Here is an 18,456-nt window from a genome sequence, read left to right as displayed (position 1 = left end):
AATTGTAATTGGTACCCTGACGAATTCTGAACTTGACTTTGGTAATCTCTTAAATAGCAACATTCCAGAGTATCAACTTGATCGTTTACACACTGTACAGAATGACGAGCGTCAAACTTGTTTTTAGTGTTTCCCAAGTCACATTCCGTCTCTGGTTTCAGTGATGCAAGAGGGTCCAGTTTAAGCTTCTCCACCCAGTCACTGTGAGCTTATGACAACCGTACCCTAATTATTTTTAAAACCACTTGTACGCCCAGAGGCGTCCCAAGTTTTCACTGCCCAGCCCATACCTTTTTGGAGTGATTTACCCAGCAATATTTGTGATCTTAGTTACGACCCTATTTAGAAAGAAATTAAAACCACCTTCTTAGGGCGAGCATCCTTAAGGGAGTATCTTCCTTTATGATTTTTTTTGCGTTCATTTACTCGGTTTAGGACCTGTGTCAATATGCTGCTTCTGTTATATTCACGCAATTTCAAATGATATAAACATAAACCAAACGGGCCTGAATACCCATTTTGTTCTGAAAGAACGCTTACTTGGCCCACACCTTCTGCTTGCCGTGCTTTTGTGGAGGGTAGGGGTGTACTTTGACACACGTTTGATGGCAAGGTGCCATCTACTGGTGAATTTGTTAAACGACATCTCAGCACTGTTTTTGACCATCTGGGATACAAGTCTGACGCAGCCTTGCGAGATTTGTTGATGAGATCGACGATTTTTTTTATCGATATGTACTGGAGATTGGTTACATTTTCTATGCGGCTGATAGTGTGTTATGACGCTTTAGCGCTTTAGCTTTCACATTTAGGTGAGCCCCCTCAAGTGACGACATTTGTTTGTTAGCCAACCAATTCTCACTTCTATTGTCCTGTTATGCTTTTAAATGGGGGGTTGTCAATAATTACTAATATTCAAAAGTAACCAACAATTTACCAATCACTGTTCAAAAATTAATTCGCTCCTTTTACTTTGCTTTTCCCATGCCCCTTTTCTCTTTTTCTTTTGGATGGTACTCATCTCAGCCAAAGAACTCCCAGCAGCATGAGAAGGTACAGAAAGCAAGCACCGAGGGGATTGCCATCCAAGGGCAGCAAGGGACCCGTCTGCTCCCAGAACAGCTCATCAAGGAAGCCTTCATCCTCAGTGACCTCTTTGACATGAGCGAGTTGGCCGCAGTGGAATTACTACTCACAGGTATGATGACCCCAGTGGGCAAGTCGGGAATAATTTAAATAACAAAATAAAAAAGTTAACGGTATTGCCTTTCTTAATATTGAATATGCATTATTCTTTTTAGAGTTAATCTTTAATATTACAGGTATGACAAATAGAAGATTTTTGATCTGTATGTTTTGGCCAACCTTCCATCTTTCTGATCCAACCCATTTGACCATCTGAGCTTCCTGTGAATAACTGCTCTATCATGCCCATTATCTAATTTAATTGTATTGTAATACACATTTTTATGTTTTTCAAACATTACATTAAGGTGCATCGCTGAGCTGTACAGACCTTGCATAGGATACATTGACAATAGCAAATAAACACAACATTATTGAAATCGAGTATTTATTAACATCAAACTTTTAAAAGACACTATTCAACAACCATTTTTGGCAACATTTTTTGAAACTGTAGCAGATCAGAGACCAGTTTAAAGGTGAAATGTAAGTCTCGCTTTTTCAAAAAAGATTGACGAAACTTGGGAATCTCTAGACAGGTAAGGGCCTGTCTGCGAAGAACTCTTCCCCCTGAGAGGTAATTAACTAATCAGAGATAGCTAGGGGTGTGAGAATGTACTGCTTCGAGTTACACCAGCTATTTGAAGCATTTTCCTAGCATCCAATGGTAGCCAATGAAGCGATTTGAAAATGGGGGGAATTATAGTGCTGTGTTCTTGCATCCGAAACTAACCTGGCAGCAGTATTAAGAACAGCTCCAAGCAGTGCAAGAATGGAATGTGGAAGACTAACCAAACAAGAGTTCTCATAGTTCATTTGTAATAGAACAAGGGCTTGAACTAAAAGACGAAAATACGATTTGGAAACAAGAGACTTCATCTTGTGAGACTTGAGTCCGGGCATCTTTCTCTGGGGTTCCACTGGGCCATCCCCTGTACGTTCGTATCCACATTTTAGCGTTCCTCACCGCCACAATCTCCCCTTTGGCGGCAGAATTTGGGACATGTTGGTATTGTCTCTGAGGTTTCTTCAGTTTTACTCTTTGACAAGATATCTGTTTAGGTTTGGACATCTAAGCCATGTGTAGGAAATCCCTGGGTTCTGCTTAATAGTTATGACAATCGTATGAATTCTTTCGCTACAACCCATTTTGAGTAGCTTTTCGTTAGTGTAATGTATACCACCTGCCGATATTTAAAATGGACCAAACTTAGACATTTAGTGATCTGAAGTGACCACATACGAGGGAAATATATTTATACTATTTTATTAAGTTAATTTATTCTGAGTTAAGGGATACGAACGGAGCGGCGGACCACAGGTGCTTCTCCTTTTTCAACTGCCAGCTCTCCTTCCCGCATTCCACTCTCCCCATTCCTATTCTGGAACGCTGATCACTGATGACATAAGTATCACCGCAATACTAGACATCCCTCTTCTTCCAAAAGACCTTTCTCACTCCCCAAGTCCCTCAACTGAACTGGTCTCCGATAGCTTCTTCCAAAGCGAGATATTGATGCCACCAGACTTGGTATATGTGATCATTTTGATAAGGATGAACTCTGACTCTGATTTTGAACTATTCTTTTCTTCTTCAACATCAACACCATCATTCTTATGCTTACCATCACTAGGCACAAACATCACCCGACCATTGTTCCACACTCTGCCATCGCACGTTCTCACCGCATGCTTGAATACCTCAATCACTTTTATTGGCTTTGACCACTTGCTACCATCCACCCTATGTGCTTCTGGCAGCCTGATCCTCACATAGCAACCCACATAAGGAGTTTTACTAACTCTCAACCTCCTGTTATCAAGCCCTGAATTATTAGAGAGTTGCCTCTTCATAATCTTTGCTTCCCCATCACACAATGACACCTCCATACCCAAAACAGCACTCATTCACCCCGAAAATATTTTGTGTTCGCTCTCCTACCTCTTCTCGGCTCAAAGGGGGGGACACACCTGTCGTGCTGTGTGGTGTAAACCTATGTGCCACTACAGACATCCTCACCACTTCTTCCAATCCTTACCATTCGACCACGCTCATCTAATTGCTTCTTTCAATACTATGTTATACCTCTCAATAATCCCATTTGTCTCCGGCTGATAAATGGCACTGGTTATGTGCGTAATGGATTTTCCTTTTAAATACTCCTCCATTTCCTTGGACTTAAATTCTGAGCCATTGTCAGTCAGAATCACCTCCGGATAACCCTCCTGACCACACACTTCCAAATAATCAATAATGACTTTAGTCGAAACACTTGACCACATTTTAACTTCAGCCCATCTTGTCAATTTATCAATAATCACTACACAAAGTCTGGTAATCCTCACTCCACACTGGACCTAAAATATCTATAGCTAATTCCTTCCACGGCCTATCAGGTACATCTGTCCCCCCACCATTGGATATTTTTCACTTGCACAACCTTTATCACACTTATTGCAAAGGATACAGTTTCTAACACTTTTTCAATTTGCAGATCACAACCAGGCCACCAATATATGTTTCTTATTCTGTTCTTTGTCTTTGAGATTCGTGTCCCAACATTATAATTCTCTCTCTGATTCCCTCCAGTGGAATCAATTTGTCTCCCCTCAGCAGGTAATCTTCTTGACGGCTCAGTTCATGTCTTACACTCCAATAGCCTTCAGCTCCAATTTCTTTAATCTTGTCAATTGGAACCATGCTCTTGTTGAGATTTTCCATTAAACATTATTTTGGGATCCTTTCCCATCTCCTCTTCACATTCCTGTCTGGATATACCAGAATCCTCTATTGTACAAATCATTTCTTGTTGGTCTTAAATCTCTTCACACTCTTCCTGAATGTTTGTCATCATTGAAAGACAATCTGCAGCATAGTTCTTCACACCAGGTATGTACTTTATCACCAAATCAAATTCCTGCAACCCAGCAACCCATCACCTTATTCTTCCTGATACTTTATCCAGACCCTTAGTCATGAACACCTCTACTAGTGGCTTGTGGTCAGTGTGTAGTTCAAATCCTGTTCCCCATACAAAGCTTCTGAACTTGTTAACTGCCCAAACAATAGCTAGTGCTTCTTTCCCTATAGTGGCAGATCCTTTTTCTGCCCCTTTCTGTAGCCAGGAAGCAAATGCTAGGACACTCTTTTCCTTTGTGTACTTGTGTCAACACTGCACCCAAACCGACTTGCTTGCATCAGTCGTGATCATCGTGCCTCTTCCCCTCACATGCTTGTGCTGCTCCTAAGGCACTTTTGATGTACTTGAATTCTTCCTCACATGCCTCACTCCATTCAAACTTTCTTATTTTTTTTAGATCCCTTAGCATAACTGTGTGGTCAGAAAATCTTCTCACATACTTCGAATAATATTCGGCCATGCCCAAAAAAGGCCTTAGCTGCTCCCCGTTGTTTGGGGTGACCATTCTTTCTATAGCAGCCATCAATTCAGGTCTGGGTGCAGTACCATCCTTCAATATGACATGTCCTAGGTATTCAATTTCTTTCCTGTTAATCTTTTATTTTTCCTTGCTTGGCGTCATGCCTACATTGTGTAAGTTCCTGAAGACCTTATTTAGCCTTCTATTGTGCTCTTCTTCCTTATCTGCACACATCAGTTTCTGATGTTTGTTAATCTGCTTCGAATCGAATGCTGTGCATAGTCCTTGTGGTCACTGCGGAGTATTGCATTTTGTTTTTCATAGTCGAAAAGGGGACGTCGACATAGGCGTGTCGGTAATACTATCCCTATAGTGACGTGTCGTGTACCCAACATCCCTCACGCGTCGAGGTCCCTGAGATTGTTTTTTTCCGCCCAGAATACTGGTCGCCTTATGCGGAGCTCGTAAGAGACACTGCCATTACCATTTATTCGACCCTTTGCCGTTTTTTGTCAGTTATCGCTAAATACAAACGCCTCCATCGACAGCTAAGCTATTTCTCCGCTGAGTCAAGATCTTCGACGGCGGTCGTTTCGACGACGGCGATCCTATCGGCGCTGCCGAACACGTGGCCTGGCCTCACCGGCCTACAAAGTAGGGAGAGCGGGGGTTGTGGGGACACTTCTGTTTCCTTTTAGAATGCCTTTCTCTTTCACCCCCCCCTTTCCTTCGGGGTTGTTATCACTTATTTTTGTATCCTCGGCTATGGAGAGGAGGACTCTTAGATTTTGCCCTTGTTGTAACGGCAAATTCACGTGGAAGGATAAGCATAAGCGGTGTAACCACTGCTTACCCCTCGACCATAATGAAGACGGCTGTGCGGCCTGTAAACTCCTTCGCCAAAAAACTTTAAAGGACCGCAGGATCAAGAGGTGGGCAGCCTACGCTATGTCAAAGGCTGATTCCTCGCCCGCCGCCACCACCACCACCGAATGTGACGAGGGGGACAGTGATAACGCCACCTCTGTTTCGGAGGTTGTTGACCTCTCTAAGGAGCGCTCCCGCTCCTCCGCGTCTGTCCCGGCCCCGACAGGTTCGGCTCACGCCCTACTTATGGGGATGTACACCCCGGCGACGTCGACGCACATGGAAAGCAAAAAACTAAGCGCACAACCCACGGCCCTCCTTCGACTAAGTCGAAGAGAGCCCTAGCGCCAACGGAGACCGTAAGGGTTGCAAGCCCGCCCCACAGCCGCATGTACGACTAGCAACTGGGCCGTCCACAACTAAGAGCGTTACTACCAAAACGCCAGACCACACGCCTCGTAAGAGAGCGACCGTTGGCGAAAACATCCCGGCACTGCTGAAAACCGTGCATGACCAGCCTTCGACAGACAGTTTAGTCGTCGAAAGCTTGGCTAGAATAGTCTCCACTGACGCTCAGGCGGCTCCCGCTCACAAGGCCAGGGAGACGCTGAAACAGACGGAAGGTATGCCGGAACCCCCCCCCCCCCTCCTCCCTGAAAGACCTAGAGATACACCCCCAGGGTCACACCCACAATAAGGTTTCTCAGAGGGCGAGGGGAGTATATCCTCCATGCTATGGGAGATATCTCGACGGCTAGAGGCGGAAGAGCACCCCTTTCCGCCTCCAGACCGTTCATGGTTACCCCAGTGGACTTTGGAAAGATTTCAATCGTGTATGGACAAACTAGATAGGTTCATGTCCACACCTGAACACGTTACGGCAAAGGGAGATACTTCATGAAGACCCTAGGGCCAAATATCCAAGACTCTTGGACCCACTTCAAGAGGATATTAATATATATGACCTCACTGAAGGGGCCACTCACTTTCAAGAGGATGAAGAGTTCCTAAATAATGAGGATCTACAAGACCCTGTAGAGGGCTTTGAAGAATACCCAGACATGTTTGGAAAGGGCTTAGAAGAAGACACAGACGTAGGTGGCTCACAGCCTTGGCAGGCTCCAGGGGTGTCAGCAGACCCCGACGTTCTGGATCTGTCCTCTCCTCATAACACACCAGTCAGAAACCCGTCACATGTGGATGACCAGCCCACTTTCAATGCACTGCTACATAAAGCATCAGCACATTTTGAAATTGATACAGGGGAAATTACTCCAGAGATAGACTTTGTGGAGAAAATAATTAAGGAGAAACCACCTACTAGTCAGGCCATTCCCCTTCTCACCTCAGTCAAAAGACGACTCATTCCATCTTTATCAACACCTGCATTGGTTAGAGGGGTCAACCCAAGAATTGAGAAATGTTTTAGTCCCTCACCGTCAGACCCCTTATACATTAGGGGTCACCCAATACCTGATTCCTTGGTAGTAACCACCACAAGGAAAAGGGCAGGGGTTCCGCTATCTACAAGCGAAGCACCCCCAGACAAGGAGGGAAAAAAAGCTTTGTCTTGGTAAAAAGGATTACATCCTCAGCAGCTTCCTCCACCAGAATTGCCAATAACAATACCTTGCTGATGCCCTATGGTGAAAGTTACGCAAAGGCCTCGAAGTCCCTGAGCCCATACAAACCCGTTTGTTAGCCACTGTGACAGAAGGAACTCGGGTCAACCAGAGCATCATTAAAAACGCATTCGATGCTGCAGAGACAGCTGGACGGTCATTAGTCCAGGGGGTACTTCTCAAGCGTCATGTCTGGCTCAGGAACTCGGGTTTTAAGCCAGAAACCCAGGCGTCCCTCATCAACAAACCAATTGAGGACTCAAACCTGTTTGCTAAGGCGGTGGACGACGCACTGGAGACAGCTAAGAAGGAAGTTGATACCCTAAAGACTCTAGATCAGATCACAAGACCTCCTAATAAGCGAGGTTACGGCAACAGACGCTTTTTTCGTGGCCAATGGCAAAACCAACAACCACAACAGTACTCCTCAGGCAACAATGTCGTGGCAAGGGAAGAGGTTGGGGCCCCATTCCGAGAGGCTTCCCGGCTACCAACACCAAATGACCCGAAGGTTTGGGGCCCCTCCGATGCATCTCCGGTCGGGGGCCGGTTAACAACATTTCTACCAGCATGGGAGGGAATAACTATAGACCGCTGGTTATTAACCATATATTAACCATAGCCCACGGTTACTGCATCGAATTCAGTCGGTCCCCTACATTCAGACCCCCAAGGGGGAAAACGCCTATCACCGGAGCACCTCGTCATCCTTCAAGAAGTCGAACTGCTACTAGAAAAAGGAGCAATAGAGGTCTTGCCTCTATCACAGGTAAAGGAGGGTATTTATTTAGTGTACTTCCTTGTACCCAAAAAGGATTTAACCATGTGCCCTGTACTAGATCTTCGCCCAGCGAACAAATTGGTGAAACCTCAAAAATTTCATATGGTGACTTTGCAGGAAGTAATTCCCCTGCTCTCACAGGGGGATTACATGTCAACACTGGACATGAAAGATGCATACTTTCATATTTCTATGTTGCCAGCGCACAGAAAATACCTCCGGTTCATCATAGAGGGCAAACCCTACCAGTTCAGAGTGCTACCCTTCGCCATAGCGTCAGCGCCGACGGTATTCACGAAAGTACTGGCAGTGGCCCACCTGCGCAGGTTGTCCATTCCAGTATTAACCTTACCTCGATGATTGGCTCATAACAGGGGATTCTTACGAGACCTGCTTCTCAAATACCCAAAAAACTGTGGACCTTTTGTTTTAGCTGGGCTTCTCCATCAACGAGAAGAAGTTCAGCCTAGACCCCAGCCAAGTCAAACAATTCCTAGGGGCTCTAATTCGAACAAAGGACGGCCTCGTCTTCCCCTCCAACGAGAGGGTCCAAAATATGCTGTTTCAGATCCCTCAATATGTAACTGGTCGAGAGGTGACAGTACGCAAAGCCATGCGATTGCTAGGAATGATGGCGTCATGTATTTCTTTGATACCTCGTGCGCGGCTGCGCATGCGTCCCATGCAAGAGTGGCTCAACAGCCAGTGGTGTCAGGCCACGGACAATGGGATGATCTAGTGGTGGTCTCGCAGGCCTTAGTTCTCTCGCTGCGGTGGTGGTCAAAGGAAAACCTCGTAATAGGGAAACCATTTGCCACCCCTGCAGTGGAAGGCACTCTAACCACAGACGCATCCCTCACAGGATGGGGCGCTCACCTATCCCATCAGACTGGACATGTATCTTGGACTCCGAGTGTAGCGTCCAAACACATAAACTTGCTGGAACTACTGGCGGTCTTCAAAGCACTGAAGTCTTTCCAGACACACCTTCAAGGGAAGACAGTGCTGGTCCTCAAAGACAGCACCACAGCCATGTACTACCTGAACAAGCAAGAGGGCACTCACTCTCCAGGACTATCCAAGCTGTCCCAGATTATCTGGAAGTGGGCTCTCAGATACATGTTCCTGTCATCTCAACATGTACCAGGGGAACTCAATCTTCTGGCAGACAAACTCAGCAGAGACTTCCCTCTGCCCGCCGAGTACGAATGGCGATTACAAGAAGACATTGTCTCATGTTTTCGCAGAATGGGGCTTCCCAGAAATGGATGTGTTTGCAACTCTGGAGAACACCCAATGCCAAGATTACGCCTCCAGGTACCCCCAGAACCGCTCCAAGGGGAATGGTCTCTGGATAACATGGTCAGGGAAATTTGTTTACGCTCTCCCCCCCACCCCCCGACTCCCCTTCTCAACAAGATAGTGCACAAGATGCACCAGGAACCAGTTACCATGATACTAGTGGCCCCAATGTGGGCCCGGCAACCCTGGTTCGCTCACTTGATGGAGATGTCCCTGTCTCCACCGGTGAAACTACCCTGCCCGTACAACATGCTGTCACAGGACAGGGGCAGAATGCTGCACCCATGCCCACAGACCCTGAACTTAGCAGCCTGGCTCCTGAGGTCCTAGAATTTGGATATTTGCAGCTCCCTCAGAGATGCATGGACATCCTTAAAGAGGCAAGGAAACCGAACACTTGTTACTGCTACTCTAGCAAGTGGAAACGGTTCGTCATCTGGTGTAGGGCTAAAAGCATCAACCTCGTTGACTGCTCTCCCACACAAATTGTTGTATACCTGACTCACTTGTTAGACTCAGGATTAGTCTTTAATTCTATTAAAGTTCACCTAGCTGCACTCTCCGCATACCCGATGTCCCAACATAAGGTGTCATGATGGAAAGTTCCAGTTATTAAAGCCTTCATGGAGGGAGTGAAGAGGATCCACCCGCCTATATCTAACCCAGCTCCCTGATGGGACCTGAATGTTGTACTAACCTGGCCAATGTGCTCCCCCTTCGATCCCATGCACAAGGCAACACTTAAGAACCTCACTCTTAAAACTGCTTTCTTAATAGCCATCACCTCCATTAGGAGAGTAAGTGAACTGCAAACGTTCTCTATATTGGATCCCTTTTGTAACAGTTCACAAAGATAAGGTAGTTCTGCGCACGCACCCTAGGTTTGCACCGAAATTAATTTCAACATTCCATGTCAACCAGTCTATAGAGCTACCAACGTTCTTTCAAAACCCATCAAACTTGGGAGAAAAGAGCCTGCACACACTTGATGTGCGCAGAGCGGTCATGTTTTATATGGAAAGAACTAGACCACTGAGAAAGACTAATCAATTCTTTGTCTCGGTGGCGGCAGGAAGAGAAGGAGATGTAGTTTCCAAATCCACTATATCTAGATGGATTGTCCAATGCATCACTCTGTTTCTCTCTTGCTAAGAGAGAACTTCCCTTCAAGCCAAGAGCACATTCTACTCGAGGCACTGGGGCTTCCATAGCATTCATTGCAAATGTTCCCCTTGAGCCTATTTGCAAAGCGGCAACCTGGAGTTCTGTACACACCTTTACAAAACACCACTGTCTAGATGCCCACTCCAGATCTGATTCCCAGGTGGGACAAGCAGTATTAAGACATCTTTTCTCTACTGTTCCTTCTCACAACCCACCTCCAACTCCGGGTACTGCTCGCTAGTCTATGCACAGCATGTGATTCTAAGCAGATTAACAAACATCAGAAGACAAGCATTACTTCCGTAAAAACATTTCTGATGGTTGTATCTGCTTAGATTCACATGCGCCCACCCTTCCTCCCCGCTCGGATGGAAGGAACATATACGTCTTATTACTTTCTCTCTTTTCTGTACTCGCTCAATGTACTAATAAGCCTTCCCTCATGGCAGAAAAAATACAAACAGAGGGACCTCGACGCGTGAGGGATGTTGGGTACGCCACACGTCACTATAGGGATAGTATTACAGACACGCCTTTGTTGATGTCCCCTTTTCGACTACGAAAAACAAAATGCAATACTCCGCAGTGACCACTGGATGTCGGACTATGCACAGCATGTGAATCTAAGCAGATACAACCATCAGAAATGCTTTTACGGTAAGTAATCCATGTTATATCATCTTGAAAGAAGATGACACCTATATCCCCATCAAATATACAATGCATAATTTTCTGGAACACAGAGGCTGCCGAAATGAGTGCAAAAGGCATCCTCTGGTACTGATAAACCCTTCTGGTGTTACAAATGCAGTCCAGTGTCTTGAATTCTTATGTATTTGCACCTGATGGTAGGCAGAGGTAAGATCCAAAGTCGAAAATACTTTAGCCGATCCCATAGTTGAAAGTAGTTCCTGGATATTGGGTAATGGATGTCTCTCCGGGATTATGCATTTGTTAATCTCCCTTAAATCAATACACACCCTCACTTTTCCAGAGCTTTGCCTCACAATCACCAGAGGCGAAACCCATTCTGCAGCATCAATTTTCTCTAGAATTCCTTGTTCTTCTAGTTTTCTTAATTTCTTTTTAACTTCTTCCCTCATAGCCAATGGAACACTTCTCAATTTCTGAGCGACAGGTTTGCACCCTTCCTTAAGCTGGATGCAGTGTGTAATGCCTTTAACACAGCCAATCCCATCTCTAAATACTTCTATCTTCAATTTCTCTGCATCTATTTAATTTGATTCCACAACATATATCTATTCTTCTGCACTGGCGTCCAGTCGTACTTTGAGCCATGCTTGATGTGTCCAACTAAGTAAAGGCGATGCACCTTTCTTTGAGACATGCACTTTTCCTACTGCCTTCCTGTCTTTGAATTCCAACGTAGCTCTGAACCAACCTATGATGTAAATTTTTGCATCCCCATAGGCTCTGGGATTGATGTCCGATTCATTCAGCCATTTGGGACCAATTGTCTTCCACATTGTTTCCGGTAATAATGTATACTTTGCTCCAGAGTCTGTCATCGTTCTAACTGGGTTACCGTTCACCATGACCATGGTTTTCGGACTTTCCAATTCCACTTCATTATCCTTGCCACAAATTGCAAAAACACATTCACCTCCTTCAGTGTTTCCTTCATTTCCAATTCATATTGCTTTTTCCAACCCTGGAGCATTTGGCCAGATGACCTCTCCCATTGCAATTTCTACATATTGTGTGTAGCACAGGACAGTCGGGACTACTGGCCCAATGTGATGGATATTGACATCTGAAGCAGGTTCTGTTCCTACCTCTGCCTCTTTAGCTACTTTGAGGTCGTCCACTTCCCATGAAATGTCCTCGGTTGTATCCTCGGCTTCTCACTCCTCCATTGTATCTAGATGAAACTGGAAATTTGGCATCTTCTCTTCTTCTCGTATTTGGATTGTTGTGATTGTCCACATGCATTATGGTGTAACTTCTTAAAGGTTGTAGCATGTTGACAGATGGTTCTGTCTTTATTGAAGTGTCTTTCACTCTGCCTTCTAATATTTTGACAGTTTTCTGTGTGCCTCACTACTTTGGCGATTCACAACACAACCTCTAGAGGTGGATCCTATTCAGCCCATAATTTATCCCAGACTTTAGTGCTGCCACATTCTAGCATGAACTGATCCCTTAATCTTTCTTCTAGTTGTTGACCAAATTTACAGTTCTTTGCCAATTTCCTGAGCACAGTTATGTATTGTTCAACACTTTCTCCAGTTTCTTGTGATCTTTTACCAAATCTGTATCTCTCCAGTACAGTGCTCAATTTCTTTTCATAATGTCTACCTATTTTCATTATACACTTTTCATATTCGTTCATATCCCCACATTCTGCTGCTGACAAGTCTGGTAGGTCTTCATATTTTTCCTGGCCAGCCGGACCTAAACAATGTAGCAGTAATGATTTCTTTCCCTCAACACTGTAATTTGCGCCGCACACTACACTGGCGTAATGTTCAAAAGACTTCAAGCACCTCTTCCAAGGTAGAATTGGCTCACCCATCTCTGGTAGAAACATGGCTGGTGGTGGAACACTATGCATTGACATGTTTCTTGTGGCGTCTCCTGCTTCACTTAGCTCAATGGTTATAGTTTCCCTTTTTATTTGTTTTATTTGTTGCACTTCTCTTTCTAGTACTTGTTCTTTTCACTGTACATTTCCATGAAATTATGGTTCACTTTTATTTATTATATGTATGTATTATATTTTGAGAATATGGAGGAATATATATATTTCTAAGGCTTGTGGAATCTGCTTAGATCACATGCTGTGCATAGGCCGACATCTAGTGGAAGCTGAGTATTACAGCAGTAATACTATCCCTAGTGACGTCCACTGTACCCATGATCCCCTCACGCATCTAGGACCCTCAGATTGTTTTTTTTCCGCCATACTGGTCGGAAGGATTCCGCGGAGTTCCCTGGCTTTAGCCATAATTTTGCTAAAAGTTATAATATTTCGCCGTTTCTTCCATACCCACATCGAGTCATCGAAGTTCAAAGCTCGACGCCGGCCCAGAGAAGAAAACTACCGTCGAGAGCTGCACTATGGACTATGGGCCTCGGAAGGCCTCTGGCCTCGGCCCAGGCCTTGGAAGGCCTCTGCCCTGCACAAGTAGGGAGAGTGGGGGGTGGTACATACTCTTCACTCACTTATATTCATATATTCCTACACACTAGCCCGCTGCCACAGGATGCGCATGGAGGGTACCCCTTTCCAATTTCGCCCCAAGTGCAACCGCAAGTACCCTTGGGTTGACAGCTATGCCACCTGTAACCTCTGCTTGCCGAGGGACCACCCCGAGGCGAACTGCAGAGCGTGTAGCTGGTTCAGGGCTAAGACACTAAAGGACTGTTTGACCAAACGTTGAGCCCACCACACCAGGGAACAAGAGGCCATGGAAGCGGAGGGCGCCTTCAGTGATGGCAGCGACGCCGTACTATCGGACGGCGAGGGCAACTTGGCATCGAAAGACAGTCAAGCGCAAATCCCTGATGTCGGAAGGTTGTCCGGCAGGGCAGCTATGGGGAAGATACCCGGCAACACGAGCGCTACCCACACCACTTCCACTAAACACCCGAAGTCCAACCGAGACTCGACGTGCGTGTCGAGTTCCCAGAAAGAAGCACAAAGAACGGTCCACCGAATCGCTATCCTCTGGGCGTTCTCGGTCAAGATCGCTGCATGACACCAGGTAACCATCCACTGTTGCCAAGAGTGCCTCACTCACCAAAGTAATGGAGGTACTATCGTCCGAAGCCAACCACCATCCCCAGGCCGCACTCCAGTAGTCGGCGTCAGCAGACCACGCAACGGCTGCTCCAGGGTCCCAACCCGAATCTCGACGCCAGACGTCGAAAATCCCTGAGACGGTGAAAACACCAGGGAAGCACTCTTCCACTCACGGGGAGGGGGGGAAACAGCAGAAGAAACATTCTCTGCCTTTTTCTGCACCACAGAAACATAAGGACAGTTCAGTCTTCTGTTAAACTAACCAGGACTCTTGCACAATCCCATGGGTCCAGTCAAGATATTGCAGGGAAACCCTCCCAAGAAAGGGTAATCCCCCAGCTCTAAAGAATGGTCCAGTGAGGATATAGAGTATAGCTGTTGAGCTAAGGGTGACCACTTTTTTGGTAGGGGCTTGTGGGATGTGGTCATAACTAGGTAGGAAGAACAATTTCCCAAAAACAAGCTACATGTTGGTGTCACACTCTTGGACTCAAGGTCTAGATGAGGATGAGGCACATGCAAAACACGGTCATGTGTTAGAACAAATATCACAAGATATACACAGAAGCTAGTATTTTTACAGAAAAAATATATATGGTTTTATTTAACTACATAAAAAAATTGAACCTAATGAGTCCAATTATTAAAAGAACACAAGGAACCACAGAGATAAATCACAATCCTGTTGTACAGAAAGAAAAATTCATATAAAGATAGTCGTGTCATTCAACTTACTTCATTCTAATCATACATCAAACCTATTTTATTTTCAAAGGTGATGTTAGTAATTGTATAAGTGACTTCACAACATAGATATTACATAATGAAACTATTGCAAAGGCCCCAATTGGTACAGTGTGTGGGCATGAGCCCATCTATGAACAGTGTCGACAGATGAGTGTAGGACCAAATAAGACTCATCAGGACACGTTAGGGCGGTGTTAGTGACCCAAGCATCAGAATCATCACAATGGGTTTAGGATGTCAAATGATGTATCTCTAAAGACAGACAGACAAACAAATAGATTAAAAACTAGCTATGTTCAAAATGGCATTCGTGAGCATGCCTCATCAATATTTCTATGACCTGCCCTGTCTTATATTGATCAGTGTGCAACCAAAACGATCTGCGTGGTTAATCACGTATGTCTGTCAGAATTATTTGGATGACATATTTGTAAGTTATCTTATTACTAACATAAGAACAACTAGATGTGGAAACACTTTATTTTTGCATTATTCAGCTCGTGTTACTCATGTTATTTTCATTTGTACAAAACGATATTACTTATAATGCAAAAATAAAAAATGTTTCCACATCTAGTTCTTATGTTAGTAATAAGATAACTTACAAATATGTCATCCAAATAATTGACACGACTATCTTTATATGAATTTTTCTTTCTGTCCAACAGGATTGTGATTTATCTCTGTTCCTTGTGTTCTTTTAATAATTGGATTCATTAGGTTCAATTTTTATGTAGTTAAATAAAACCATATATATTTTTTCGGTAAAAATACTAGCTTCTGTGTATATCTTGTGAGATTTGTTCCAACACAAGACTGTGTTTTGCATGTGCCTCATCCTCATCTAGACCTTGACACCAACAGGTAGCTTGTTTTTGGGAAATGGTTCTTCCTACCAGTGAGGATATATATACAGTTATGTTTAGAATGTCATCCCTAGCAGATTTATATGCCAAGAATCCAGATCACTTCCTCTCCTATACCCCTGACAGGGCTACTCCCTCAGGGTCTAGGGACCTGCAATCCCCTGGTAAGAAACCTCGAGTTGAGGCACCAACTCAGTCGGTCTTCTAACCCTTTCTACATACAGCCATACTCTCAGTATGAGGATCCACTACTAGATTAGGATCCAGATTTTGCCAACGTTGGACGACCAAACTGGGGTGGACTACTACAGGGATGACTAGCACCAAGAGGAGGACGAAGATGACCCAGAAGTCTACAGAGTAGACTTCCCAGTAGGCAAGGAACCTGCGGTTACCGACTCTCCAGTTGATAACCAACCTCTCCTAAATGAGGTTTTGTCTAGAGCGGCAGAACACTTCCGCATAGATGCTCAGGGAGCTCAGGAGGAGAGGGACTTTGCAGAGGAACTAGTGGGAGAAAAGAGACGCATTGCCCAGACCATCCCTTTTCTCAAGACTATACAAAGGAGAATTGATCCTACCCTTCTCAATCCGAACCTCACCAGGGCAGTAAACCCCAGGATCGAAAAGTTGTTCAGGGCAGCCCAGTCAGACCCGCTGTACATAAGGGGGCAACTGAAAGCGGACTCCCTGGTAGTGACTAATGCCCGAAAGAGGCTGGGAATGCCCTTTATCATCTGAGGCTCCCCCTGACAAGGAGAGCCAAATGATCTATGGGTTGGGAAGGAAGGTAGCCTCGACTTCAGCCTACCAGGCAAGGGTTGCCAACTCCACCACTCTGCTGGCTAGTTACAACTGCCACCAGTGGGAACAAGTTGCTGCACTCATTGACTCTGCACCGGAACCTTTAAAAAGCCAGTTGGCACAGGTTGCGTCGGAGGGGAGAGCCGTTTCTGGTTGCATCCTTAAGGCAACCTTTGATGCCGTGGATAACGCCGGCAGGCTGATTGCAGAGAGCACTGTTATTAAGAGGCATGCTTGTCTAAGACAATCGGGGTTTAAACCCGAGACACAAGCATCCTTAATAGACAAGCCGGTGGAGCCTGAGCTACTGTTTGGCAAGGCGGTAGAGGATGCATTAAAAAATGCCAAGGATGAGTACGAGACTATGAAATCCCTGCGACAGTTGACCAACAAGTCCCCTAATCAAAGAGGGAATGGCAATTTTCGTCGCCCACGCGGCCAGAATTCACAAAGAGGCTCCAACTATTCTCAGGGCAGGGTACTCCATGGGGTAACAACCAGCAGTCTACCCAAAATTACAACAGGGGAAACAAGAGGGGTCGTGGTAAGGGTAGAGGCAGCCCCAGCAGAGGCATCACGCCTCCCGCAAAACCGTGACGCCAAGATCAGGGTCCCTTCCCACGCATCTCCAGTAGGGGAGGACACATTACCAACTTCACCCAAGCTTGGGAAGGGATCACATCAGACAGATGGGTGCTGTCCACAGTGTCCGCAGGATACTGCATAGAGCTGCTCGAGCGTCCCCTCCATGACAAAAGGTACATTCCTTAGACCACCAGAAGATCCTCCTCGAGGAGATCGTCAATCTTCTAGAAAAGGATGCGATCGAACTCGTCCCGGGTAAACAAGGGTATTTATTCAACTTACTTCCTTGTGCCAAAAAAAGATTTGACAATGCGCCCAGTTTTAGACTTGCGCCCTGCAAACAAGTATGTCAAGCCCAAAAAACTTTGCATGACTACTCTCCAAGTGGTAATCCCCCTCCTAAGAAAGGGGATTACATGGCAATATTGGACATGAAAGATGCCTATTTTCCTATTTCCATGTTCCCAGCGCACAGAAGATTCTTGCGCTTCAAGGTGGACAGTCAGTACTACCAGTTCAAGGTGCTGCCCTTCGGTATAGCCTCGGCTCCAAGGGTATTCACCAAGGTTCTGGCAGTGGTGGCGGCACACCTACGCAGGGAGGCAATCCCAGTGTACCCTTACCTGGACGACTGGCTCATCACGGGGGAAACCCCAGCAATTTGCAGTGCAAACATTCAAAGAACCATCAACCTCCTTGTTAGGGAGAATTCTCTGTTTAGGCTGAATTTCCTAACCTAGTGAGTGCCCCCAGCAGCTTTGTTGGATTTTTGGGGTTTATTTTTTTCTCCTGCCAAGAGTGAGACTCTCTTACCCTCACTCTTGGACATGATTTGTGTGTGTTTTCTTTGGATCTAGAAGTGTTTAATGGGCTATGGGGTCTTTTACTCCATAGGGTTTCATGTGTTTTTGTGATGTTACACATCACCCTCAGTGCCGTAACACAGGGGTGTCATAGTGACCCCCCAGTATAGACTCCATACCCTTTGATTGACTACTGTCTCCCAGGGCATGTAAAGTCACCATCGACTTTACTAGTCTTAAATTCTGAACAGAACCTGTACCAACCATCATACTGTGGACATACTGGCTGGGGCAATTTGATTGCCCCAGGGTCTGTTAGTCGAGGGGGCACGTCTCCGTCCCCCCTGATCGAGTTTTGGCTGGTGGTAGTGGATACTACTTTTTATATTCAACCGCAAATATTTTCCCATGGGATTTCCCATTGTTTTAGGTTACTATCTTTATTTAATTATGTACGGTAGCCTCGAACATACCACCGGTTTATTTAATTAATATTAATTCTCCGGTTGGTATTTTTTGCCAAAACTTGATTCTAAAATGGCGTTTGTGTTCTCCTCTGTGACTCCAACCCAAGTCGAGCCCT

The 18,456-nt window shown here is 45.4% G+C and overlaps 1 protein-coding gene across 1 annotated transcript in view; it reads left to right on the top strand.

Annotated features, from left to right (window-relative positions):
- NUP205 (nucleoporin 205) overlaps nucleotides 1-18,456 on the top strand; it is a 1,887,652-nt gene that overhangs the window by 99,123 nt on the left and 1,770,073 nt on the right. Inside the window, exon 3 of the mRNA XM_069628771.1 lies at nucleotides 1,027-1,198. Within this exon, the coding sequence (XP_069484872.1) occupies nucleotides 1,027-1,198 (172 nt within the window). The remainder of the gene's footprint in view (nucleotides 1-1,026; nucleotides 1,199-18,456) is intronic.

Source organism: Ambystoma mexicanum, chromosome 12 (assembly GCF_040938575.1).
Source record: "Ambystoma mexicanum isolate Mex_15411 chromosome 12, UKY_AmexF1_1, whole genome shotgun sequence".
Lineage (NCBI taxonomy): Eukaryota > Metazoa > Chordata > Amphibia > Caudata > Ambystomatidae > Ambystoma > Ambystoma mexicanum.
The sequence above is the reverse complement of the archived record's forward strand: the minus strand, read 5'-3'. Positions and strand labels throughout refer to the sequence as shown.